This window comes from Sporisorium graminicola, chromosome SGRAM_22 (assembly GCF_005498985.1).
Source record: "Sporisorium graminicola strain CBS 10092 chromosome SGRAM_22, whole genome shotgun sequence".
NCBI lineage: Eukaryota > Fungi > Basidiomycota > Ustilaginomycetes > Ustilaginales > Ustilaginaceae > Sporisorium > Sporisorium graminicola.
In genome coordinates, this window is record NC_043731.1 from 867,016 (window position 1) to 892,743 (window position 25,728).

The following is a 25,728-nucleotide window of genomic DNA, read 5'->3' on the forward strand; positions in this document are numbered from 1 at the left end:
TATCAAGCTCGAGCGGGAGCGATGGATCGACAGAATGGCACCGTCCGCCGTCGCAGTCTCTCCTGCAAAGAGAAGAAAAGTCGCATCCTCGAGCCCTTCTAAGCAGGCTGGTCCTAGTGGCGCGGCTCAGCCCTCACTCCTTTCGTTCTTTGGAAATGGTCGCCCGTCAGCGTCCTCACCTACACCCTCGGACTCCTTGCAGCGCACGCCTTCGGATTCTCGGCAGCACCAGGACAGCACACCTTCTGCGAAGACCAAAGCAGAACGTACTGCCGATTGTCCCATCTGTGGCAAGCAGGTCCCCTTCAACACCGTGCAGGCTCACGTCAACTCCTGCCTTGATGCTGCTGACTCGATCGCTCCCGAACCACTGGTCTTGAGAGATCACGTCAATGAGCAGCCTGTCACTTCAGTCAATGAGGCTCTTTCCAGCCAGTCGTGCTCGCCTGCGCCAGTGTCGCCGACAAAGGACAGCCTCGCAGGAGAGCCAACGCAACTACATACCGCTAAGCTCACCTCGATTTCCGAATTGGCCTCGACACTAGATGCAGCTGTCGCTTCGACCAGTGGTCCCGATCGACATCAAATCACATCCGCAGATGCTGTCTCCGAACCATCAGCAACTAGGACGCCCTCCTCCATTCTATCTTCAGCCAAGCGAGCAGCCTCATCTGCATTTACAGTGCTCATGAAATCGCATTCAGAGTCAAAGCAGTGGGCGACCGCAGATGCAGTCGAAGCCGCCAACTATCGAGGCAGAGCAAGGTCACGCCCAGAAGCGCGCACTGCCCCTTTCTATAAGGCCCTCGAAGGTATGCCGCTCACCGTTGACGCCTTCCGCTTTGGCAAGATCGAGGGTTGCCGCGGCTATTTTCTCACCCATTTCCACAGCGACCACTACGGAGGCATGACGGCCAACTGGAATCATGGTCCCATCTACTGCAGCGTCACCACCGCCAACCTTTGTCGCACTCACCTCGGCGTCGATCCGCAGTGGCTCCGACCGCTGCCCATGGAAGTGGCCGTTCCCGTCCCGGACAGTGGAGGCGTCATGGTGACTTGCATCGAAGCCAATCATTGCCCTGGCTCGTGTCTCTTTCTTTTTGAAGGACCACAGACGTCGCAGCTGCTCTCGCGCAATCATGCCAGCCCTTACATCGGCACAGGCAGGATCTTTCGCTATCTTCACTGCGGCGACTTTCGCGCAAGCCCTGTACACACGAATCATCCATCCATCGTTGGTAAGAAGCTCGACGTTATCTATCTCGACACCACCTACTGCAATCCGCGCTACTGTTTCCCGGCTCAGGATCAGGTGATCGAGGCGTGCGCCGAGCTCGTACGGCGCATCGTACCCGAAGCACAGCTGGAAGTCAACCTAGCAGCCAAACAAAAGCAGGAGCAAGCAGCGGAACAAGACTGGAGGATAGCACCGCCGCGGAAAAGCAAGAACAGCGGTGACGCAGATGCCGCGTCTGCCAACGCTTTCAAAGGCTGGTTCAACACCAAAGTAGAGAATCCAGATGGCACCATCTCGGCTCTGCGACCTCCGCCGATCTCCCGAGATTCCAGCAATGGCGAGATCAAGGTGGAAGAGGAATCAGACACGGTCTCGGTCAAGCAGGAGGAGATGCAAGACGAAGCTCTCGAATACGACGAAGAAGGGTTATTCTTGGGCGAGCAAGACGAAGACGACCGAGCAGAGCAAGACAGCGTCTACGAAAGTCCAGTCAATGTCTCGGAAGAGTCTCCTGCACCTGTCAAACTGGAGCCGTCCGAAGATGCTCTGCTTGACTTTGCTTCAGACAGGAAGAGCGCAGAAACGAAGATGGCCCCTGACTCAGTGGGGTCGGCGGTGCCAGCCGTCAAGTCAGAGGACACTCCCGACAACGACGTCAAACGAACGGACGTGGACGATACCAATGCAACCAACTGGCTAGCCAAGCATTCCGAGTCATCGCGCGATGCCGTCTCCTCGGTGCGTCGTCGCGATGGTGGTCGTTTGCTTGTCGTCGTCGGCACCTACACCATCGGCAAGGAGCGCATCGTCAAAGCCGTTGCGCGCGCTATGAATTCCAAGATCTTTTGCATGGATTCGCGCAAGTATCGCGTCTACGCCCAACTCGAGGACCCGGAATTGCACTCGTTGCTCACCCGCTCTCCCTCGGCATCCGTCCACGTCACGAACCTGCACGCCATCAACGGCGATGGTCTGCGCGATGTCGTCGCTGCGCTTCGCACGCGTGGCTACGACTTTACGCACGCAGTGGCCTTCCGCCCGACCGGATGGACATACAGGCCGCCCGCGGGCATGGATACGGTCTCACCCAGCTTGGACCGGCTGATTCAGTGGAACCAGACCCGCTCGTTTGGGTGTCAGAACCTGTTCCCGACCAGAGACAGCACGCCGGACTACATGATTTACGGCGTGCCCTACTCGGAGCATTCGAGCTTTTTCGAGTTGACCGCGTTTGCGCTGTCGACGCGGTACGACAGGATCATTGCGACGGTGAATGTGGGCAGTCCGACGAGCAGGGCAAAGATGGCCAAGTGGTTTGAAAAATGGATGTTGGAGAAGCGGCGGAGGGAGAAGCAGGGGTTGGCGGAGCTCGAGGCGAGGGCGGTGACGTATTGGTAAGGTGCGGGACATCTCACTCCGTCAAGCGCACACAGTCATTGCGGTCCATAGTGTTTGTTTGCCAATTCCGAAAGCTGAGCAACAGAACATGATTTCAGAGCTTCTCTCTAGAGCTTCTCCAGGTCAAACTTGACCAATAGCGTCGAGTGGGTTTCTCTACCTTTGAGATCGAGCAGCCTGATGAATCTCCAGCCCTTGGCAGCGTAGACGAGTCTTACGGCGGCGACGGCGAACAGCGGGTTTCGGGCAAACTTGTCGTCGCTCTTGATGAGGATGCGGACGAATGCGAGCTCGTCGTGGTCGAAGGTCCATTCGAGCGTTTCGTTCCAGAGGGCGTCGGTCGGGGTGGGTTGTTCGCCCTTGTGGACCAGACCGAGCTTGTGCTGCTTGTACGCGGCGGTCTTTTTCTTGGGCGGGTCCGAATCCAGGTCCGACGGCAGGATCAGCGTGCACGTCACGTAGGGGCGGATGTCGTCGGCTTCTCTGCCCTTGGGCAGCGGCAGGTCTGTGGCGCCCGCGACGTGCAGCGTCAACTTGTGCTTGCCGAGCGACGTGTTGCCGTCCCCGCCGATGCGCAGACCGGGCGGCTTGAGCACGTACCCGTCCGACCCGGAAAACAGCGCCTCGTTGAGCTGCACGCTGTGGTCGAAGGTTTGCCAGTTGAGCGCGCACACTTGCGCGCCGACCCCCCAGAAGGGCACCGGGTTCAGGTTCTTGGAACTGATGCGTGTGCCCTTGGGGTAGACACGCATAAGGTGTTCGGCGTTGTGCTTTTTGATGGCGGTACCGTGTTTGGGGAGCAGCTCAAGCAGGCCGGTTTCAGAGATGTTGATCAGGTGGTCGTGCGGGCCGTTGGTCAGCGTCGAGGTGTACCACGAGTCGTTGGTCGGCTTGACGGATTGCGCATAGACGCCGAGCGCGCACAGCTCGGGAATGATGCCTGCCTTCTTGGCCTCGTTTCGCTTGGCCTTGTTCTCGGCTTCTTCGGCATCGTCGTCGTCGTGCGCCTCCTCGACGGGTGGTTGACTGGACGGGTGGAACTCGACCATGACGGCGATCTTTGCGCCGAGATGGTCAAGAGCGGTATGCTCACTAGCGGGCTGACCTTTTTCGACGGGACCGGAGATGAGCAAGTCGCCCCACACTTCATGCATGATCTCGACGAGTCTCTTCTGCCCGGCGTGTCCGCAGTGGTTTTCGAGTGAGAGCAGAACAGGAGCGACCTTGAAGCTCTGATCTCGCTGTGCCTCGGCTTCTTCTTTCTGGATGGCCTGCTTCATGGTCTCGCAGACGGAGCGAAAGGGGATGTGCGAAGCGAGCGTGTAGCCGTGCGTGACTTTGGGCTCCAACGGATCGTTTTCGTTGTCCCACGCATCGATCTCTACGCACCTCGCCCCCGTGATCAGCACGTGCTCGTACGCCACCGCCGACGAACTGCCGTACAGCTGGTGCGCGAGCAGATACGTATTATGCGACGAACTGACAAAGTACTCGCTCAAGGGCCGGCTGCGATCGCGGACGTAGTCGGGCACGTCAATGTGCGATTTGTCGACGAATGCCTTGAGGGCTTGCGAGCTCGACGCCTGCTGGTCATCGAGCTGAGCGTCGGCGGGGGAGATGACGTTTTGGTCGACCAGAAACTTGCGCAGTGCATGGCTCACTCGAAGCTCGGACTTGGTGATCTTGGTGCGACGTGCTGCATGTCCACCTCCGGCGATCGAGTCGAACTCAACCTCTTCACCAAGGTTATCTCCTCCGCCCTCGGGGTCGGCCGCACCGGTCTTGGAGAACGGATTGAGCTTGGCGAATTTCGAGGTGAGGATTGAGGGTGCGGCCTTGCCGTCTTTGGTGTTAGGGTCCTGATTATCCGACATCGTGTCCACAGTCACTTGCAGTGTAAAGAGGTTGGTTGTCGGAGAGAGAGAGAGAGCTGGGTCACTCTAGAGGATCTAGAAGGGGCTTATATCAGATTGATTTGGGTTGATCCGCAGATCCGAGTTCTTGGTTCCTTGGCGAGCGAGGTAGTCGGAGCGGGGACGTCTTGTTGTCACGAGCTTCGATTGGGACGAGGTAGTGAAAGGAGGCGGTGTGAGTTGCCGTCGTCTTGTGCTCCTGAGCCAGGAGGTATTCGGGTGGCATGCAGGTCCAAGGCATGCGGGGCTGTCAAAAAATAGAGTGGAGGCTACAGAGGCACGAGAGCGCTTAGAAGGCTGTTCACCGCCTTGTTTTAGATGCAGTGCTATCCAAAAGGACGCGCTCGAGCCAACCGTCGATATCTCGCCCGAAAAGGACAGAGCTGTGCATGTGGCTTCGGGATGATTTTGCAACGCGAACAAGAGTTGTCGAACGGGGTGTGTTGTTCCCGGTGCTTTCGCATTGCTCGCTTTCTTCAGGGCTTCCATCCTCTCCACGCTTTCAGCTCTCCTCAGCCAGACAACAGCAACATGGCGGAACAAAAGCAGCCTCTGATCAGCAACGGCGGTGGCGCAGGCGGATACCGTGAATCGTTCGACGACGACCTCGACCCACGCTACGCAACCGAGTCGTACCAGCACCAACCCGCCTCGTCAGCGTCCAACAGCAACAATGCCAATGTCGTATTCGACGCAGCATCCACCGTCGAGTCCCAGTCCCAGCCAGGCCGAGGTGCAACACCATCGTGGCAACAACCATCGCAATCATTCCAAGGTGGACCCGCAGCAGGTGGAGGGGGAGGATACTCGCACTCGTTCGGCACGTCGCAGGCGTGGAGTCTGAGCAGCGTCTGCGCCGCCGCGTGGGCGCTGCCACCGTTCAGCTCGGCACTCGTACTGATCTGGGAGACGGAGAACGATCTGGCGAGGTTCCACGCGTATCAGGCGGGTCTCAGTGGCGCCGCTCTCATCGTGCTGCTGTGGATTCTGAGGTCGGTGTTGGGCTTGAAGACCATCGGGTTGTTGGTGGGGATGGGTACGTACGGGTGGTTTTGGGTCAATGCGTAAGTTTCTCTCTCGGCTAAGTCAAAGTATCAGGTTGCAGGGTGAAAGTGGTGCTGACAGATCTTTGCATTGCTACTGCGTCTGACAGATCTACAGCACACAAATCGGCACCGTCGCTGTCGAGAAACCCTTACTTGCCGCATATTGGCGATATAGCTTCCAGGTGGGTTGGAGAAGAATAGTCTCCATATCCAGTTCAAACTCCCATCGTGCGCTTTCCTGGCAATGTCACCTTCACACATCCCACACAACAGCTGGTCGCACCTTCTTGGATTGGGACCATCTATGATTCTTGTCAGGCGATCTAGCACCGAGGCAACCACTCGCGGTACGGAAGATCCGGAAAAGCATCCAGCCAACGATCCAAAAAGATATCCAGTCCACCGCCAATGGTGCACTGATGCGTGTAGAACGCCTGTTCGATCCACCGCTTTGCCTCTGTCCTCTTGTCCTGCTTCAACGTCCACTTTGCCAGCGTCAGCATGGAGGTGATCCCACCATCGAAGTGCAGTGACGGCAGCTCGTTCAGCATTCTTCCTTCCGAATTTCCTGACAGCGTGCACCCAATCGACTCGAGCGCCTTGAGCTCTGTGCCGATCGCACCATCGACATCATACTCGCTCTGGTGCAGCGCCTGCAGCTGGAAGATCTTCATCAGGTCCGGTCGCAGGATGGGTCGCTGCGCATCGTACGTCGCTTGCACTTTCTCAATCATCTCCTGCAGCGACTCTACCAGGTCTCGATGATCTTCCTCGCCCTTCTGTAGGGTCTGTAGTGGTTGGGTGGAAGATTTCAACACGATCCGACTGCGTTCCTGAAGCATTGAGAGCGAACCACCGATGATCTGACCGCGCTCGTGCACTTTGTCTTCGCTATCCCGCTCGTCGAGCTCGCAAATGCCGCATTTACACACAAACCCGTGCTTGGACAGCTGCGAGCGTCGGATGAGCCACGGCTGCTCCCCTTTGACGTACTGGTGCATGATCTCGGTGCCCTTCTTCAACGGATGCAGCGCACGCGTGGTGACAATGTCGCCGAAGAAGACGGACGAGACGTTGGGAAGACACGCGTGGTTGAGGATGGCTGGAAGTGGGTGGACCATCGTCGAGCGTGTCAGTTCCGAGTCTTGCTCTGCTTCGTCACTGGAGGACGATTTGCCGCCGGGATTGGCGGCGGGTCCAAAGGCGTTGAAGCGCAGCACGCCGTCGACGTAGCTCGCATCTATGGAGGGTCGAGAAGCTCCTTCGAGCACCGTTTTGCGCCACCGCTGTTGCTGCTCCGATTTGAGGCCGAGCAGCGATTGACATGTCTGCACCAGCGCCTCGATCTGGTCCGCTGGTGTCTGCGCGTCTGTCCAGCTGCGCTCGGGAGGGGCAGGATACTCCTCCGCGACCCACTGTGAATACTCCACGCCAGGACCCGCCGTCAACCCCATGATGGGCAAAGTGAGCTCACCCGGCCGATCGATGATAGCGTGAATGCTCTTTGTCGCAGCCAGCACCTGCGTCGTGGTGCTGGTGACACCCGACTCCACCGAGTATCGCAACAGGAAGATGCCTCTACAGCTCGGTTCCGCCGCATAGCTCGACGCCGCTGCCTTGCAGCACAGTAGCAGCTCTCCCTCGTCTACGTCCCGGGTGAGCACCAGCCCACGTCCGGCACCGGGGATATTCTCGATGGCCACGGGTCCGAACCAGTCCTGGATATCGAACCGTGGGGTAGCGTAAGTTTGAGAGTCAAAGTAGTAGCCCCAGATGTTTTCGTGCGTAGGACCGAGTGCTGACGCCTTTTGCGCGGCTCGGACGGCTTGCAGCGTTTCGAGGATGCGGTCTTGTGCTGAGGTGCGTTGCGAGGGTGGATATGCGGAGAGGGCGGCTTCGAAGGCGACTCGGCTGGATGCAAAGTCGCACTTCTTGAACAGCACTTGACCTTCGAGCTCAAGGTCTTCGGCTGTGGAGGAAAGGGGAAGACCGAGCACTCGGGCCGCACAGAGTTCGCGGTATGCGGCACCTGGTCGGTTCTCGTTGAGAAAAGACTGGATGAGGGACCGTGTTCGCTTGCTTAGCTCCTCCCTCTGTTTCTGTGAAAGAGTCTCTATATGTTTCGAGGTGTCGGAGGACGTCGAAGAAGCGATGATGCGAGAAAGAGGACCGTCTTGCAGCCAGCGGCATCCTTTACTGTTGCAAGCTGCGGGCGAATCGCTGAGCAAGGAAGCCACATCGTCGAAATGCTCAGCTTCGTTCTGCGCCATGTCGACTTTCCACGCGGTGGCATCTAACAAATTTGTATCGGCCTCGCTCAGTCGGTCGAGAATGTGAACATCGGTAGGCGTGTCGACGCGGACGCCGTGAACACTCTTTCCGCCCTGGCACGGCCCGCCTTTTGCAAAGTGGTTGAGACTGACGAACGGCTCGCGTATCGCTAGGATGGTTCCGATGGGAAGACACGCGTCGAGTTGCGATCCGCTGAGATGGAGATTGCTTGTAAAGTGGGCGATGCTGACGGGAATTGCGTTGCCCGACGGAAGCAGGCCGATGAAGGTGCAGGCGACATAGAGGTTGAGACTTGAAGCTACTTTGCAAAGGATGTATCTGCCTTGGAATCTTTTTGGTGCTTGGAACTCGTCTGCGTCGATACGACTGAGCTGATCGAGTGGTGTGTCGGATGCGTAGCTCCCAACACCGTCGAAAGTCTGACGTGGGAGGTAGAGCCGTCTTCGCTTCCGCCCTGATTCTGGATCGTGAGCGGCGATGTGAACTTCTTCCTGGCGCCTCTTGATTTCTGCTGCTTGTCTCGCTAGCAACGCTCTCAGTGGGACAGGCTTGAGCTTCTTCGGTGAGGTGAGAGCCTCCGTCTCCCTGCGAAGAGCGTCTCGCTCCTTGTCGATGGACTTGTTGTAATTCTCGAGCAAGGCCTGGACAGCGCCCTTGAATAGATCGGCATCGACCAAAGGGTCCATCGCCAGATCCTCTTCATCATCTTGTGCGTCGTGAGCGTCGTTGCTGGTTTGGACATCATTCTCGTCGAGGGCCACGTCAGTCTTGGCGGGGGTGAGAGAAAGGTGGCGAGCGAGGTTGTCCTGGACCTCCGCATCTGGATCGGAGAGCTGAAGCAGCTGTTCTGCGTCTGGTAACGCTAGTCCGATGTTTTGCAGCGCTTTGAGCAGATCTTCCATGATTGCGAAGGGCCTGCTGGTCGACGGTGCGCAGAGGCATGGGTGAAGGCGAGGGCTTGTGGCATGAACCCGCTAGAATGACACCTGTCGTGTGAAGCTTCAAGCTTTTGAGAAGAAACACCAAAAAATTGAATCGGTTCTCGGGAGTCGGAGTGATTGACCTCTCGGCCGAGTGAGAATCAACCATATCTTGCTGTGTGTCTCCAAAGGCCTATCTTGGGTCGCATGGTTGGCTTCGTACCCTCGCGCTTGGTGGACAAGAACCGATGCTCACCGGGTCAACGTGGTGATTAGCCTAGGAACGACCAGGCTCGGGATGCATGGAAACCGTGGAAGCTTCGAGGTTGCAGGGAAGACCAACTAGGAATTCGTCGTTGAAAGAAGTCGGAGCGGGCATTTCAAGCTCAGTAGCGCGAAAGAACAAAAATTTGCCGGAAGACAAGACAAATTGCAGAGTCGCTTAGGCGAGGAAGAGGAGTTTCAAATCCCCCACAGGCTTTTCGGCAGGTGGGAAGCAGCCCACATTCAACGAGGCAAGGTCACGCTGCAAACGCTGGTGGCCAATCGAGAGGGAACGTGACCGCCGAGAGATCCATGCAGTGTCCACGCGCATGGTGGCGAGTCCACAGGTAGTCAAGTCACTGAAGTCAGTCACCAGCGATGACGCTACATCACCTCAGCTCGCGGTCAGCATCCGCTCGCGTAAAGAACCACAGCATGTGGGCGAGGTGCGCATCCGAGCCGCCGGCGACAGACAGAGGGACGTGGTCAGTGTGGCACAGGAGATAGGAGAATTTTCTGCTCGTGAGAGAGAAATGTGTCTATCTAGGCAGGTGCGAGCTCGAGGAAAGATGATGGTATCGCATGAGCAAACAGCGTCCAGCGAACGTGCCCGCCCTTTGAGTGAAATTGGCCTACTGCAAAGCAAACCCACTCGAGTGATACCGTGCATGCCAGACTGCATTGCCGTGCAGGAAAGAGGCGTGGGGAGAAACGCGAGCGTCTTTTGCTTTATCTTACTTTGCGCCGTTTACGCCGTATCGACCGCTCGCCCGGTCGCTGAAGAAACAGTGTTCCTTGCTCGCTTGTCGGGATAAACGCTAGCCGAGTTGCTATCGGTTTTGTGTGGCTGTCGAGCACAGCAAAGGGGAATGAATGCTCCTTCTTTGTTTACGCTGAGGCCGGTGGTGGTAGAATTGTGCCCCTGTCCTGATACTGAAAGCCCACTCGAATTCGGCTCCATCTCGTGCGCACTCGGCAAATGTGCCCTTGTGACAGTATCAAAATGTTATAAAAAGCTCGTCTTCGCTCGCCCCTACTCGCACTTCCTATCCTGTCACTCACCTATACCTTTGCCGCATTCTCCCTACTTCTCTCGACCAGAAAGACACCTGAAGATGGCAGACATTCAACAGGCGCGTCTGGAGGACGTTTCACCTGCGGGTGAGAAGCACGACCTGCCCCCGTCCTATGACGCTCCTGCTCAGCCTATCACCAAAAAATCTCGTCTCGGAGCTGTCGGGCTCATCTTCGCTTGCGGTGCTGCCCTGTTCTCTGATGGATACGTCAACGCTGCCAGTGGACCTGCTCTCACCGTACTCTCATACATCTACCCCGACCATCCTGGCTTCTCTACGTTCGAGTCGCGCTTCTCATCTCTCGTCTTTGCCGGTACCGTCTTCGGCATGCTCCTGTTCGGCTTTCTGGTTGACCGCATCGGACGTCGACACGGCATGTGGTTCTCTTCCATCTGGCTCACTCTCTGGTCTGTTTTGATTGCTGGGGCCTGGGGCGCCGGCGGCTCCGTTAACGGTCTTTTCGCTGCCCTTTCCGCCTACCGCTTCATCATGGGCATCGCTATCGGTGCAGAGTACCCCAGTGGCTCCGTCGCCGCCTCCGAAAACACCGAAGGTGAAGGTGTCAACAAAAGCCGACAGCAGATGTATTTCATCATCGCCACCAACACCATGATCGACCTCGGCTTCGTCGTCGCCGTCTTGGTTGCCTATATCCTCCTCCTCATCTTTGGCATGAACCATCTGCAATGGGTCTGGCGTCTTACGCTCGGTCTTGGCGCTCTGCCACCTCTGATTGTGTTCTTCTTCCGAACGGGAATGCACGAACCAGAACATTTCCGCAAACATGCCATCAAAAGGAACGTCCCCTACTGGCTCATCTTCAAGCGATACTGGGTCCGCCTCCTCGCCGTTTGCCTTGCATGGTTCTGCTATGACTATGTGTCGTACCCTAGCGGCATCTATTCCTCTCTGATTATCAAGCAGCTTAACCCCAAGAATGGAGCATCCGATTACACCGTTTTGAAACGATCGCTGGCCTATTCGACCGCCCTCAACTGCTTTTACCTGCCCGGAACCATCATTGGCGCCATTGTCGCGGACCGACTTGGGCCCAGATACACAATGATCATCGGTCTTCTATGCCAGTCTGTCTTCGCCTTCGCCATGGGTGGTGCGTTCGGGTCCATAAGAGAGTCCCTAGGAAAGCTTGTTGCTATCTACGGACTCTTCCTCGCATGGGGGGAGTTCGGACCCGGTAATAACTTGGGGCTTCTTGCAAGCAAAGCCTGTGGTCCTGCCGCAGTCAGAGGTACATTCTACGGCATTGCTGCTGCAGTGGGTAAGATAGGAGCCTTCTCTGGATCGTACGCCTATCCGCAGATCCAGGCCGACCTTGGAACGCCCGACGACAACATCTACTACGCCGGGCCATTTTACATTGCCGGCGGACTTGCTATCTTCTCAGCCGTAATCACGTACCTGTTTATCCCCAACATCGGGCAGGATAGTATGAAGAAGGAAGACGAAGCGTTCCGTCAGTACCTTGCAGACAACGGATATGATGTCTCTCAGATGGGTTTCGGGGATGCGGACCATCCCGTCAACTCGGAAGAGGGAGCGGCAAGGATCGCCTCGAACACCGACAATGGTTCGGTCGCGAAAAAGGAAAAGATCAACGAGCCTGTTGTTACCTCTGGCCCCGTCAACTAAACAAGTGTCTGCCAAGGGACATGTTGCGCTGCATTCCTACACCAAAACGGTACGGTCTCTGTATTTGTGCATCGCCCGTTCTCGAGTTGTACAATACATAAGTTTTATACCCGCAAATGTACAAACCTAACCGACTGACTGACTTGTACGTGGTGCACGAGCAACATCCTGGTCGTGTCGGTCTCGGTGTCGTTGAGATTCTGTCAAGTAAGTTTGAATCGCGGAATAGTAAAGGGCGAACAGGCAGGTACCTGACTGCTGAAGAAGACATCGGAGGAAGGAACAGACTTGGTGCGGAATCCAAATCGTCTCGATTCCGCGCCTTCTCTACTGTGATGTCTTGCGGAGTCGGTCTACAACAGACACTTGTCGTCGGATGCCCTCCTACAGCTGACGGATCGTTTTCAAAGAACATCGATTTGAAACCTTAAAGTTATCGTGGGATTACACCGCGTCTCTCGCCATATTCGTGTCATGGCTTCGAAAAAAGCAGTCTACGATGACGACTGTCACTGTGAGGTTGAAGAAGCGGCCGTAGGTGATGGTGACGTGTCGTCACGCGTTTACGACGTCTTCACTTTAATCACACCGAGTCTCCGCAGTCTCGAGATTGGTGCTGCTATTCCGCACAGCAGAAACGATCCATCCTGGTGAACTTCGCAACCTCCCAGTTCCTCCTGTACTAGGTCCCTCTTCTTCGCAACCATCTCGCTTTAGTTCTTCTACCACCTCCGCTCCTAATAACTCCCGCACCTCTTTTCCTTGCTATCTATCCGTTACCGCCGACCAACATGTCTATCCAGCCCTACAGTCTGGCGTTCCACCACGCCCTCGAACTCGACACCTTCCTCAAAGAGGCCAACATCACCACTACAGACCTCTTTGCCGTCCTGGGGCACGAACGATACCGCAAGCGCCTCATGGGCGGTATCAAAACCATCGTCGATGATTACAAAGAGCAAGGTCGAGACCCTCCGCCCGTCAACTTGATGCCGATCCTCCGGCCTCAGCAAAGCCGTCGTCCCTTCGTCCAGACGATCCCACAGCCAAGTGTGGCTGTGCCGTTGGCTATCCGACACGTTGAGCACGGCCTCAAACCTTCCCGCGTCCAGGCCGGACCTCTCCAAAGCAGCAGAGGCCTTTCCACTCTCGGGAATTCGCAGTCCGCCTCTGCTCCATCCGCGCGTGTGATCCAGGTGCAGGCCGCTCGTGGCCCAGATATCGAAGCCATGCAAGATTTCGTAGAAGATGGTGGCGATACCACACATATCGCCGGCCAGAGACCTTCGCGCGAACTGGTAGATCGCTCTTTGCAGCCTAGTCCCGCTCCCGGCAAGTACGAGACTCCAATGGAATTCGTACCCGGCACAAAAGTCAAAGTCAGCAGCTTGAGCGCTCCGCAAGCGTGGACCTATCTGCACAGCCACCCAGCCGAGGGCTCTGGCATGTCGTTCGTTGCCCGCATTACTCTATACTCAGAAACAGAGTGGATCGAGCGGGTGGCTACACTCGACTTTGGCAACGACGATGCAGCCGTTCTGCTCGTCGCCAAAACTGCTCCTGCTGGTTTGCACGCAAGCATGGAATCTCGCTTCAAGGTTGGCAGCTTTGTTTACGTTCAAAACGTCACCAGACTCATACGCAATGGTTCCTACTTCCTTCGCTTTGGCAGTTGCTCTTCGATCGATCGACTTGAACACGTGACACAAGCCTCTATGGCTGCCGTCAATGCGCAGTGCAACCGAGTGCGCAAGCGCAAGTATGACGACGTTGTAGAGGTGTGTTAAGGTCGAACTCCCCAATTCGTTGCGGAATGGCGCCGCACACGACGTGAGGGACAAAACATCTCTGGGGCCTAGACGCCTCCTCGAGCATTGAAACAGGTCACACCACAGCCGTGATCCAGCATTGCACCAACCATCGCATGAGCTATGCGAGCAGCGTAACTAAGAGCCTCACAATCGTAAGCTAGCACAGCAAACAAGACTCGCACAGACATGTAGCACAAGGGGCGCCGCGTCGATGTCCGAACAAGAACGAGACCCCAATCTGCCACCACAAAGAGCATGGCATCCATGTATTCGAAAAGACCAGAACAAAGATCAATACTTGCACCGTCTACGATCTAGGATCTATAATTGTACACCAAAACCGCAATACTGGCCAACATGGGGATGGCGGTCATGACCAACAGCATGAACAGATCGTCGTTCGGCTCCTTGAACCCAGTCTGGGTCGCGCCTGTCTTGGTATAATCCTTGATCAATCGCCAGGTCGATTTGCCCGCAGCACCCTCTCCCTTGCCCAGCACGGTCTGGGCCATGTGGAACGTGTGCCACAGCGTGCCCCAGCCTGCGCCGACGATCTTGGCTGGCACGAGAGCAAGACTGGATACAGCGGGGACATTGTACTCGGGTGTGCCTGCTTCCGGGGAGTCGTCTGGGATCGACGTGTCCGTGAGACGGCGAGGGAGAGAGGGGAATACAGCGGCTGGGCGGCCGAGGCAGGCGATATCGGCGGCGCCGTCGTCTGGGTGGATGGCGGAAGCGATGCCATGACGCGAACGCAGGCCGCCAGTAAGGACAATCTTGAGGCGCGAGTCGGCAGGCAAAACGGACCGGCAGCGACGAGCAAAGCTCTGGAAGAAGGCTTCACGTCGACCCGTGCGTGCGGTCGTCTTTGCCGTAGGATCGGCCCCTGCGCCTTGTACTGTCGCAGCACCCGTACTCGTTGCCTTTGAATCCTTCTTGGCGTTGGCGGAGCCGCTCTTCGCAGAGAGCTTCTCGATCTTGGCCTTTTCCGCTTCCGAGTCGAATCCCTCCATAACAAAAGAAGGGTTCTCATAGTTACCACCGCTGATCTCGACAAAGTCAACACTGCCAGTCTCAGCTAGCCACTTGATGTTGAGCAGCGCATCGTCCTCCGTCAAACCACCTTGAACATAATCAGAACTGTTCAGCTTGACACCAACGAGGAAATCGTTGCTGACCTGCTTGCGCACGCCCTCGACAATTTCGAGCAACAGCCGGGCGCGGTTCTCGGCTGATCCACCGTACGCGTCGGTGCGCAAGTTGGTCTTTGGGCTGAGGAACGCTGCGATCTGGTAACCGTGGCTTCCATGGATCTCGACGCCGTCGAACCCGGCCTCGGCGCAGATGAGCGCAGCTTTCACAAAGCGATCGCGAAGCTGGTGGACTTGTTCCAGCGTCAGCGCTGCTACGGGACCCCACATGAGATGGTCGACCGCTTTGCCGATGGGGCCAAACGAGCCCATCGTGCTCATGGGCACTGTCGAGGGAGCGAGAGAAGGGGCGGTGATGCCGCGACCCGAACCGCGCATCGACTGTCGACCTGCATGGACGAGCTGGACGACCGCCAGCGGTCGCGCCTTGGGATCGACGAGATCCGGCTGATCACGGCCGGTGCAGGCATCGGCATACCTCTTCATGGCGGTTTTGAAGAACTCGAGGTGCTTTTCATCGTTAGGGATTACGACATCCCATGGAGTGCCGAGGTGCGTAGGATCGATGGCGACATTGCCGGTGATGATGAGCCCCCAGCCACCGCGAGCCCATGCGCGGTAGAGCTCAAAGTGGGCAAAGTTGGGTGGTCCGCCTCCAGCGCGGGCGAGTGTCTCCTCCAAGGGGGCCTGCAACCAACAAGGATACAGCATTCAGTAAATTGTGTGTCCGTGGCTGAGCGGAATCAATTGGAAAAGATAGCTCACCTTGGCCAGACGGTTGGGCGCTACTTTGCCGCCCTTGAACTCGAGCGGGCGTGCGATAAGCTCCGCTTCGGAAGTCTTGCCTGTTGACGACATTGTGCAGGTTGGATGGACTCGAGGTCTGTGAAGAGGAGATGATGGTGGAAACGAAAGACTCAAGCTAAGCTCATACGCAGGATACTGAATGTAGATCCGTGCAGAGAGCCTTTTGCGCAATCTTTGCTGGGCTAATTTCATTTACCGCTGTATTCTGAGATTGTGCGGACGTGCTTCTTCCGAGAATGAAAGGTCTCCTCCACAAAATTGCGTTTTTGAAAATCGCAAGAAGATACTGTTTTGCCGTGGTGTGGCGACCTCTTCGTGGGGGTGGCTTTTAGAGACAAGCACGCAAGAGATGTTCTTACACGAACTTTTGAACCGAGCACCTACTGGTTGATTTGCAAGCATACCAGACCGACACTATGATCAGGGAAGGCCACGACCCTTGTTGATAGCATCGGCAACCTGCGACGTCATGGGACGGTTCTGTGCATAGCGCACGTACGAGTCGAGGTACAGGTCATCCGTCGAAGTGGTCGCCTTGAAAGCCTCCAGACCAAAGACAGCCTCTGTCCAGCGCTGCCATCGGTCAAACACGTCCGCCTCGAGAAGCTGTCTGGGCTCAAAGCCGCGGAAGTGGCGCAACACGTTGGTAGCGCGGTACAGCCAGGGAGCCACAGTGCAGTCGACCACAGAGAGCGATTTGCCGTCCCAAAAGCCGTTGGTGCCCGAGGACGACATAGAACGCAAAAAGTCGCTCAGGTGGCCAGTGAACTCCTTGGCGCCTTCGAGCTGCTTCTCGACCTCCTGCGCTTGGAGGTAGCGGTAGAACGAGGGGATGAGGTTGCGGTTGATCTTGTCGACAGAGAGGCGGTAGACTGCTCGCTCGTAGGGGTCGGAAAGAGGTGGGAAGAGGGAGTGTCCCGACTTGCCGCCACCGTACTTCTCGTCGATGTACTCCAGACTGCAATAGTGAATCGCGTGTCAGTCGAGATGGCCGAGCCTCGTCGTTTGAGTTCGAAGAAGAACACTTACATGACGGTGGATTCAGCTAGACCTTTGCCGTTGGACAGCTTCAGCGCGGGCACCAAGCCTTTAGGATTGAGCTCGAGCAGGTCTGCTGGCTTCTTGTACGGGTCCACCTCGCGGTATTGGTACGGTGCTGCAGCACATAAGACCGAAGTGAGTCAGCAACGCCATTGAGAGGATTTAGAACCGGTGCCACCTCGTCAAGAGCTTCACTCACCTCCGAGATACTCGAGGGCGATCCACACCCTGTGTACAAAGGGGCAGAAGCAGGCGCCGAACAAGGTCTGTTCAGAAGGAGACGAGTGTGCCTTGACCGTCTCGAGCGCTTGTCCCGTGCATTCCGTGTGGTAGACGGCGTCCTTGTGTCCCGGTGCAGCCTTTGACATGTTGCAAATCGCTGTTGTAGTGATACCAGATCGATGAAGCAGTGAAGGGCGGACCGATAGAGACCTGCAGAGTAGAGATCGAGTCGTGCAAGCAAAGAGCTGTTTGAGGTCGGCCTGAACTTGCATGATGAAGGAATTGAGTGTGGAGGTTGACCGGCCTGTCCGTGCATTCACTTGGTCGGTTGCATGCAGGGTCTGCAGTGGCACGCACATAAAATTACCCTCGGCAGCTCTTTCAGACCTTTCGGTGGCCCATGTCGGAATCTTCTCCTCCGCTTGTGGGTTTGCTTTTGACAATGTCGATACCACGGTGATTGCCTTGTTAATCACAACACTGAGAGCGACCGGTAACACCAGGTCGCTGGTCGGGCCATTCAGACGAGATGCACCGACACTTCAAGTCTGGGTACTTTCTCACCCTGCTCATCTCGTCCACCATCTCGACGCAGCAAGTCTTCCGCGCCGACACCATGTCGGCTACCCATCGACTAGATCCAACCGCTGTCACCCTCGACACTACATGGCAAGTTCTTGGCCCATTTCCTGGAGGAATGCGCGAGCTTCCCTTTGGCGGATTTCCTCCCTCCGTGGCCGCAAGCTATAAGGAGCTGCTAGACCCGACGTCTGGCGCAGAGAGGTACTTCTCCGCTTACGGACCCTCAAACGCCACAACGACCGCGCAAACGTTCGAATCACAAGTGCAAATCGATGAAGCCAACCATATCAAGCAATCCCTGACTGTCGAATATCCAAGTGTCGACTGGCCTTGGGTGCGCAAGAGTGCAGGATGGTCTTCTTTACAATGGCAGATGGTAGCTGCGACAGATCTCGAAATCGCAAACAATTTCACTGCTCTCGCTATCACGATGGACAAGACAGCCGAGTTTGCGGTGGTACCAAAGTCGCCTCCTTCGGACAAGGCAACAACGCAAGACAGGCAGGGTAGCAACGATGCCATCGAATGGCACACGGGCGACTGGTACTCGTACATTGCTTCGTTCTCCAGAGAGGACACTACCGCACCAGAGCTGTCTATCTCACAGCATCTGATACATCTAGATCAAGGCTCGTACAAGCTGCTGGTCAGATCACAGTACGAGATTCGCATCTTTGGCGATCCGCGCAACGATGGCGGAAAAGAAAGCCCAAAGATGACCATCGGCATCGACGTCACTGCTCGCAGCCTGCAAGATGTACCTCAGCAAGACCTGATCGAGATTCATACGGATCCACATCACAGCAACGTTCCGCACGTGGTCGGTGGATGGGTGGCAGGCTGGGGGCTGTCCTTGGCGCTCCGGAACATCGATCCGCTTGAAACCTACGTTGCGGACAGCGTCGATGTTGTAGCATCAACCTCCCTCAGAGCCGAACTACGGGCAAAGTGGAGGATCGCGCCGGGTCAGACCATTGTGCTTCCCATCAAGCTGAATCAGACCTCCCCGCTTGACCCGACCCTGAACAACATCGAGCTGACCGTCCATCTCAGACCTGTGTCTGATTCAGCCAAGGCACCCATCACCAAGAGCGTACGCGTACCGCTCATACGCAAGCCAGCTTTCTGGGACGCCTCGAGCAGCGACCAGGATCACAACGCTTACATGTACAGCTATCTAGCTGACGATGGCACAGTGCAACTGGCTGCAGCGACGCCACCCAAACGAGCAAAACGCATCTCAGCTGCAAAGGCGCGGCTTCCGCCGCTGATCTTGACGCTGCACGGAGCCGGAGTGGATGTGCGCGACTTGTTCTTCAGCAACAGCATTCGACGTCAGGATGAGAACTGGGTCATCTTGCCGACGGGGCGCACACCGTGGGGATATGATTGGCAGCTCGCATCGCTACAAGCTGCTGACGCGGCGGTCGCTGCTTTTCACGAGCACCTCTATGGACTTCCAAGTACGATGTCAGAGGAAGAGAAGCAGACATGGCAATTTGATCCCGAAAAGCTCTTTGTTATGGGCCACTCGAACGGTGGGCAGGGTGCGTGGTACCGGTTATCGCGGTTCCCGGATCGGACCATTGGCGGCATGGTCGGATCGGCTTACACCAAGGTCACGGATTACGTGTCGTTTGGATGGAAGGTAGGAAGACATTTCACAGACCCTGCCCTCCTGGGCATCCTCCACAGCGGTGTGACTATGTTCGAGAACGATCTATACGCCAGCAACTTGGCCGGATTGAATCTGCTGGTCAAGTTTGGCTCGGCGGACGCCAACGTGCCGCCCTGGAATTCCAAGGATATGGCCATGGTAGTGGACGGCTGGAACCGGCGGTCCGGGCTTGTAGACAAGGTTAAGATCGCGGAGGTGCCGGGACGGCCACATTGGTGGGACTCGTTCTTTTCGGAGGAAGATGTGCAGGATGCGATTGATTCGGCATGCTCGTCCAGCAGGAACGCTGGCTACAAGATGCCAGAGGTGCCGGTCAACTTTACGCTGACAGTCTTCAATCCAGCGGAAGCGGGCTCAAAAGGTGGTTGGCGGATCAGCCAGGTTGATGTCCCGGGCCGTCTCGCAAAGCTGGAAGTACGATATGTCGCGCAGAAGGAACAGGATGAAGTCGACGCCGGTGCAGCGGGACACTTTGACGTGGTTGCACGAAATGCTCGACATTTTGAAGTCGACCTGAACGTCCTGCGTCGATCGCCCTCTGGCGGTGCTTCTCTTTCCAACGCAACGTCGCTGCGATTCTTGCTGGCCGGCGAAATGAAGCAAGTATCGGTCAGCGACACGGAACGAGTGCACTTTGACCGATCGGAGACTGGAGAGTGGCAAGTCAGCACCGGTGAAACATTCGCAGCAAGCTCAGGATCCGCTCGTCCAATCGGCCCGGTGCTACGAATCGTGACCTCGAAAGGACCCATGCTGCTAATTGTTCCCTCGGACGGCCCACAAGAAGAGGTGGCGGCATGGACACGTGTCGCTCGACGCTTTGCCGCCGATCTGCTGCTGTACGGTGCGATCAACTCGCAGATCTTGACCGACGCCGACTTTGACGCTATTCAACAAGACGACCTGTGGAAGCACAGCAACATCGTCACCCTAGGTGGACCCGGCATCAATACTTTCACTCGAAGCGTCTTTGATAGCTGGCCCACGCAGAGCTCAATTCGCTTCCCCTCGCCCGACACCTCAGCACAGTTCGACATCCACGGCAACAGCTTCTACGAGAACGGTACCGCATTGCTCACACTGGCTCCTCATCCTACGTACGATCAAGGTTTGGCGTTAGTGGTACACGGCATAGGGATGGAAGGTGTATCAAGAGCCGCGCGGTTGCTACCGACGAGAACGGCGACAATGATTCCGGAGTGGGCTGTGGTGGATAGCACGGCGGAATGGATGGGCGAAGGCGGCGTTCAGGCTGCCGGATGGTACGATCGAGAGTGGGGATGGTCTGAGAGCATGTCGTATGTGCAGTGAGGTGCTCCCTGTGCGCTGGTCTTGCACCACGTTATTGCCATGCAGACTGGCCTTCACTTTAATTGTGATGGGAGACAAGAACAATGTTCGAGGATGCAGAGAGACCGTGCAGCGCGATTGCGGAATGCAACTGTAAGCGCTGTTTAACCGGGACGTACTCTACGCTTCCGAAGTAAGGTGGCATCCGCGGCTGCTTTTCTGAGCGGTGTGTCACCGGAGCGCTGCTGGCTGCAGAACCCAACAGAGTGGCTTGCGCACGCCGTAGTTACGAGATCGACCAAGAAAGTGAGATCGATTGCTCGCTGCTTGGCATTGCAAAATGCAAGCCGATGAAAGGCTCGCTGTCGAGGTTGACAGAAAATCACCTTTTTCCCCGCATTTTTGGTGCTGCTCTAAACTTTCTCGTGGGACCCTGCAGCTGCACCGACCATTCGTCCACAACTTTCCTCGCCACAGCTCGCTTCGTCCGCACATGCTGCACCGCGGTGGTTTAGCCGAAAGACCGAAAGACAGAGCAAAAAGACCCTTCTGCCTTGACAGCTTGCCGACCGCAAGGGTTCGTGACAGCACCAGGCGCGCATTGTTCAACTGCTGCCGAGCGGCGTGTGGGTCATGTGTTCGATTGCAAGCGCCGTTCTGTCACCTCCCACCTTCTGGGATGATTGGGAGATAATGCGGCAAACCGGTCGAGCCTGCAATCCCTGACTTATCGAAAGTCGCCGTCGGTCGTCCTGTGCTGGCCAGCAGCCGCGGACGGACCACGCTTCTCTTCCCCTCTCAGTTCCGCACAGCCAGTCGTCTTTTGCGCATCCGCCCCGCTCCTTAGCGGACCGCTCTGTTGAGCGAAGGCGCAAAGGGGCACCGCATCGGTCACACGGTGTGATATCAAAGAAGTTGACTTGACGCGGTGCAAGTGAAGCCTCAAGTATATCAAGGTCACCACATCCGTCTCTTTTCCGCTTTCGCCTCTTCAGCGACCCACTCTCCTGCTCCTTTCCTCGCCTGACCGTCTCTATTCCCACCATCGCCGCGATCATTATGGGTCTGTTCTCCTCCCCTACCTTGCTTCCTGACGCTTCGGCGTATGCAACCGCTGCCAACTTGGCACCTCAGACCGTTGAGGAGGCTCAAAAGGCGAAGAGCTACGACTTCATCGTCTGTGGAGGTGGCACAGCCGGCTGCGTCATCGCCAGCCGCCTTTCCGAGGATCCCAACACCTCAGTGCTCGTCCTCGAGGCCGGTGGTAACAATGACGCCCTCGAAGTCAAGGCACCCCTGATCTTCACCAAGAATTTCAAGACCGAGCGAGACTGGGATTACACCACCACTCCCCAGGCTGCGGTGCTCAACCAGGAGATGCAGTGGCCTCGCGGCAAGCTCCTTGGTGGCTCTTCGTCCATCAATGCCATGATGTACCACCATTGCGCTCCTTCCGACTACGACGAGTGGAGCGAAAAGTTCAACTGCAAGGGCTGGTCTTACAAGGAGCTTTTGCCATTCCTCAACCGCGCTGAAAAGTACACGCCGCACGCTTCGCAGCCCGACGTCAAGGCCGAAGAGCGCGGCAGCTCTGGTCCCTGGCAAACGGGTCATTCATCGTACAAAGCCGAAATTACTTCCAAGGGCTTCGTCAATGCCTGTGTCGAGGTGGGCATCCCCTTCAATTCCGACTTGAACACGCACCGCGGCAGCGAGGGTTGCACGCAGTTCACCACCTTCATCGACCGTAACGGTCGACGCTCTTCTGCTGCCACCGCTTACCTGCCACTCGAGGTGCAGAAGCGTCCCAATCTCACCATCGGCATCAACGTTATGGTCAACCGCATCATCTTCGATCGCACCGGTCCGCGTCCCAAGGCAATCGCCGTCGAGATGCAGAACAAGCCCGGCGGTCAGAAGTACTACGCTGCTGCCAATCAGCGTGTCGTCCTCTGCGGTGGTGCCATCAACTCACCCCAGACACTCATGCTTTCGGGCGTCGGTCCAGCAGCGACGCTCAACAAGCACGGCATCCCCGTCGTCGTCGACAACGTCCTGGTCGGAGAGCGCCTCAGCGATCACCTTTGCCACAGCACCATCAATGTACGGGCCAAGACTGCCCACACGCTCGACTACCTTGGAAGCGATATCAAAGCCATTCCTTCGCTCGCTCGCTGGTTGATCACCGGCGGCGGTCCTGTTTCAAGCAATGCTGGAGAGGCGGCTGCGTTTGTCAGATGCAACGATCAGTCGCTGCCTCTGGTCAGCTCGCTTACCAAGCCCGAGAACCGTCCGCAGTTCTTCGGCTCCCTCGGCAAAGGACCCGACATTGAGCTCATTTGCACGCCGCTCGCTTACAATGATCACGGTGCGCTGCCTGCCCCCGCTGGCACCGGTTGCGTCTCGATCGTGGGTCTCAATGTGCGACCGCGTTCCAAGGGCACCATCTCGATCCGATCGGCTGACCCCTGGGACAAGGCGGTGGTCGACCCCAAGTACTTCTCCGACCCGGACGACAACGACCGAAAGGTGACGCTCGCTGGTGTGCGTTTGGCCATTGCGGTTGCTCAGGCCAACGCTCTGCAGCCGTACCTCGAGAACTACAAGAGCGACGACGAGGACGATTTCTTCTGGCCAACTTCGTCGACCGATCCGAGCAAGTTGACAGATGATCAACTGATGAACTTCATGTGCAAGCGTGCTTTCACGCTCTATCACCCGGTGGGCACGGTCAAGATGGGCCCTGATGCAGCGGATTCGGTCGTCGACACAAATTTGCACGTTCACGGTGCCGACGGACTGGTGGTGTGCGACGCGAGTATCTTCCCAGAGCAGATTTCGGGCCATCCTACGGCCGCCGTCATTGCTGTGGCGGAGAAGGCGGCTGAGCTGCTCAAGAACATTGCGGCTGACAAGACGGCTTCGGGTAATATTTCGTCTCATCTGTAGGATGCTGTGCGCGATCTGTATTTAGGTCTTCGGTAAACTGACGAATGTAATGATTCCTGTTCGTACTATGGTGTGACTAAGCGGAAGCATTAGACTCTCTTGAAGGCGATGGAAGTGGTGGTGGAACCTTTGGCACCGCCAAATGTGAACGAAGGCGTGGGAAGCACTTGTTCGACCTCAAAGTCTCTGGAGGTGAAGCGGGTGGCGAGTTCTTGTTCGGTAAAGTTGCAAGAGGTGATCAAGAAAATTCCTCCCTTCTTCACCAGAGTGTGTACGGCGTTCGAGTAGAGGTCGATTGGCAGCGCGCCGTTGACCGGCTGGGACGAGAGCGCGATGGCGTCGAGGGTGCCCTTATCGCATACGAGGTCCCATCCTTCCTCTGCGTCCAACTGGGTCTTGGGTAGAGTGTACAGGTTTTGCACCGAGTCAGAGTCCAGGAGGTCAGCGGTGGAAAAGTGAACCCGCTCGCAATCGCCACCGCGCTTGGCCGCAATGGAACGCGCGAGCTCGATCGACGCAGGCGAGTAGTCGATCCCCACCAACCGCGCCGCTGTCATCACGTCTTCTAGTTCCGCTGACGACTCGAGCATTTCGAACAACAGATGACCGTTGCCCGTGCCCAAATCCAGCACTGTTGGGGACGTGGAGGCGTCCGAAGAAGAAAAGGTTCCAGCAACGGTTTCGGTGTAGTACGATTCGAGAAAGCGGATCATGCGCATCACGGCGTCTTCGCCAAACCACACCTCGCCCTCTTCGCCAATCTCGTTGAAGTTGGTCACCTCGCGCGCGTAGACGTCGTCCCAGTGCTGCTTCGTGCCGAGCTTGGACTCGGGTAGTGCCTCCTCGCTTTCCTTGACCGGGTGCTCCTTCGCTTCGGAGGCGGGAGCGGTGGATGCGGCCGACGGCGAAGCAACGGGGATTGACACGCTCTGCCCGATCTCGATGGTCGCAAATTCGTTCGGATCGATCCCCTGCCGCTTCGCCTCTTCGACCAGCAGCTTGGGTGGCTCGTTGACGTCTTCCGGTGTCAATCGGAAACTTCCCCAATGAATACCGTACGACCGCCTGCTCTTCACATCGCGATGCACAAGCACCGAATCGTGCGGGGCGAGGTGAACGGTCGACATGACGTTTCGGGGTAGATACGCCCCAATTGGTATCAACGAAACGTCAAACGGCCCCAACGCTTCGCCGATCTCTTTGAAGGCAGGACAGGTCGGCAACGTGTCCTCCTGCTCCTTGGGCATCCCCCTCGGTACACTGCGGTAACCTGTGTCGCCAGCAAAGTAGACCCTCGCCTTGTGGGAAGCTTCCGAGACTGCATGGAACGTCCAGCCCGCCCACAGCGTGCGATCACGATCGTTGATGCTGCGACCCGAAAAGTGCTGTGCAGGTACACAGGTGAGTTGAAGCACCGCCTCCCCACCAAGTGAGACCGTGCTCTGCTGCCACCAATCGCACTCGGTCACTTCGGCGTCGGTCAGCGCGAAATTGGATTGGAACCACTGCTTGGTACCGAGCGTACAGAACACATGTGGTCGCTTGACGCCGGGGGAGGCAGGGTTGAGGAGCTTCTGGATGGTGGTGTAGTCGGTATGGTCGTAGTGGTTGTGCGAGAGGACGAGCAGGTCAGGCCATGCGTTTTTGCCTTCTGCTTCGGTAGCGTGTGCGATCTCCTCGACGGTCACGGGTGCATCGGTGTACCGTTCGGGACCGAACCATTGTACAGGGGAGACACGTCGGGAGAGAACGGGGTCGCAGAGGATGGTGACCTTTTTGCCGTTGCCGATCGGGATCTGGAGGTGGCAGATAGCGTGACCGAGCCAGGTGAAGGTGATGTTCTCGTCGTCAGCGCCAGTGCTGGTGGGAGGCACCCAAGTGGGTTTGTTGACGGGTGGGAGGATGGCATCGCCAGCGGAGGCGGCAGTTTTCGGAGGCAGGGGCGGCTCGTCCCAATCGAAGAGTCGCGCACGGAGGAAGCCAAGTACACCATGCGACGCTGCGGACGGCCAGGGAGACTTGAACTTTCTACGTGTTACGTCTAGTATAGCATCACTCCTTGATGGCTTGGGAACATTGGACCAGTGGGGAGGAGGCGACGTCTGATAGAAAGCAGGTGCTACAGCGCTGTTCTGCTCGGGCTTGGAGAACGTCCAAGAAGCGGCCTTTGCGGAGGAAGCGGTGGTGGACGACATTCTGCTCGCTGGGCGATTGTTGAGATATGCAAGACGGGAGAGGCTGGATCGGAATGCCCGTGCCTGCATCAGACCAGGCCAGGATAAGTTCCCTTAATGGATGATGAGAAGGGAGGAGAGAGCGTTGCCAATGACAGGCAAAGACGTATTTTCATCTCGCCCTCCCTTTTCAATCTTTTTTGAGAGAGAGCAAGCGAAGTCGA

At 56.9% G+C, this 25,728-nt stretch overlaps 11 protein-coding genes across 11 annotated transcripts; 6 read left to right on the top strand and 5 right to left on the bottom strand.

Annotated features, from left to right (window-relative positions):
* Positions 1 to 34: 34 nt before the first annotated feature.
* EX895_003949 (uncharacterized protein) lies at positions 35 to 2,638 on the top strand (the record flags this gene model as incomplete). The annotated part of the gene is made up of 1 exon (XM_029884547.1): positions 35 to 2,638. One exon carries the CDS (start codon positions 35 to 37, stop codon positions 2,636 to 2,638), a length of 2,604 nt encoding a protein of 867 aa, XP_029739257.1.
* Positions 2,639 to 2,745: 107 nt separating this feature from the next.
* On the bottom strand, positions 2,746 to 4,512 carry EX895_003950 (uncharacterized protein; the record flags this gene model as incomplete). The annotated part of the gene is made up of 1 exon (XM_029884548.1): positions 2,746 to 4,512. The coding sequence occupies one exon, from the start codon at positions 4,510 to 4,512 to the stop codon at positions 2,746 to 2,748; it is 1,767 nt and encodes a 588-aa protein (XP_029739258.1).
* Positions 4,513 to 5,082: 570 nt separating this feature from the next.
* Positions 5,083 to 5,798, top strand: EX895_003951 (uncharacterized protein; the record flags this gene model as incomplete). Its single annotated transcript, XM_029884549.1, has 2 exons — positions 5,083 to 5,615; positions 5,705 to 5,798. The coding sequence occupies 2 exons, from the start codon at positions 5,083 to 5,085 to the stop codon at positions 5,796 to 5,798; spliced, it is 627 nt and encodes a 208-aa protein (XP_029739259.1).
* Positions 5,799 to 5,920: 122 nt separating this feature from the next.
* On the bottom strand, positions 5,921 to 8,791 carry EX895_003952 (uncharacterized protein; the record flags this gene model as incomplete). The annotated part of the gene is made up of 1 exon (XM_029884550.1): positions 5,921 to 8,791. One exon carries the CDS (start codon positions 8,789 to 8,791, stop codon positions 5,921 to 5,923), a length of 2,871 nt encoding a protein of 956 aa, XP_029739260.1.
* A 1,397-nt stretch (positions 8,792 to 10,188) lies between these two features.
* Positions 10,189 to 11,799, top strand: EX895_003953 (uncharacterized protein; the record flags this gene model as incomplete). Its single annotated transcript, XM_029884551.1, has 1 exon — positions 10,189 to 11,799. One exon carries the CDS (start codon positions 10,189 to 10,191, stop codon positions 11,797 to 11,799), a length of 1,611 nt encoding a protein of 536 aa, XP_029739261.1.
* Positions 11,800 to 12,590: 791 nt separating this feature from the next.
* EX895_003954 (uncharacterized protein) lies at positions 12,591 to 13,586 on the top strand (the record flags this gene model as incomplete). Its single annotated transcript, XM_029884552.1, has 1 exon — positions 12,591 to 13,586. One exon carries the CDS (start codon positions 12,591 to 12,593, stop codon positions 13,584 to 13,586), a length of 996 nt encoding a protein of 331 aa, XP_029739262.1.
* Positions 13,587 to 13,924: 338 nt separating this feature from the next.
* EX895_003955 (uncharacterized protein) lies at positions 13,925 to 15,619 on the bottom strand (the record flags this gene model as incomplete). Its single annotated transcript, XM_029884553.1, has 2 exons — positions 13,925 to 15,448; positions 15,527 to 15,619. The coding sequence occupies 2 exons, from the start codon at positions 15,617 to 15,619 to the stop codon at positions 13,925 to 13,927; spliced, it is 1,617 nt and encodes a 538-aa protein (XP_029739263.1).
* Positions 15,620 to 15,988: 369 nt separating this feature from the next.
* Positions 15,989 to 16,977, bottom strand: EX895_003956 (uncharacterized protein; the record flags this gene model as incomplete). Its single annotated transcript, XM_029884554.1, has 3 exons — positions 15,989 to 16,526; positions 16,598 to 16,724; positions 16,809 to 16,977. 3 exons carry the CDS (start codon positions 16,975 to 16,977, stop codon positions 15,989 to 15,991), a joined length of 834 nt encoding a protein of 277 aa, XP_029739264.1.
* Positions 16,978 to 17,360: 383 nt separating this feature from the next.
* On the top strand, positions 17,361 to 20,402 carry EX895_003957 (uncharacterized protein; the record flags this gene model as incomplete). Its single annotated transcript, XM_029884555.1, has 1 exon — positions 17,361 to 20,402. One exon carries the CDS (start codon positions 17,361 to 17,363, stop codon positions 20,400 to 20,402), a length of 3,042 nt encoding a protein of 1,013 aa, XP_029739265.1.
* Positions 20,403 to 21,440: 1,038 nt separating this feature from the next.
* Positions 21,441 to 23,330, top strand: EX895_003958 (uncharacterized protein; the record flags this gene model as incomplete). Its single annotated transcript, XM_029884556.1, has 1 exon — positions 21,441 to 23,330. The coding sequence occupies one exon, from the start codon at positions 21,441 to 21,443 to the stop codon at positions 23,328 to 23,330; it is 1,890 nt and encodes a 629-aa protein (XP_029739266.1).
* An 89-nt stretch (positions 23,331 to 23,419) lies between these two features.
* Positions 23,420 to 25,525, bottom strand: EX895_003959 (uncharacterized protein; the record flags this gene model as incomplete). The annotated part of the gene is made up of 1 exon (XM_029884557.1): positions 23,420 to 25,525. The coding sequence occupies one exon, from the start codon at positions 25,523 to 25,525 to the stop codon at positions 23,420 to 23,422; it is 2,106 nt and encodes a 701-aa protein (XP_029739267.1).
* Positions 25,526 to 25,728: the final 203 nt, after the last annotated feature.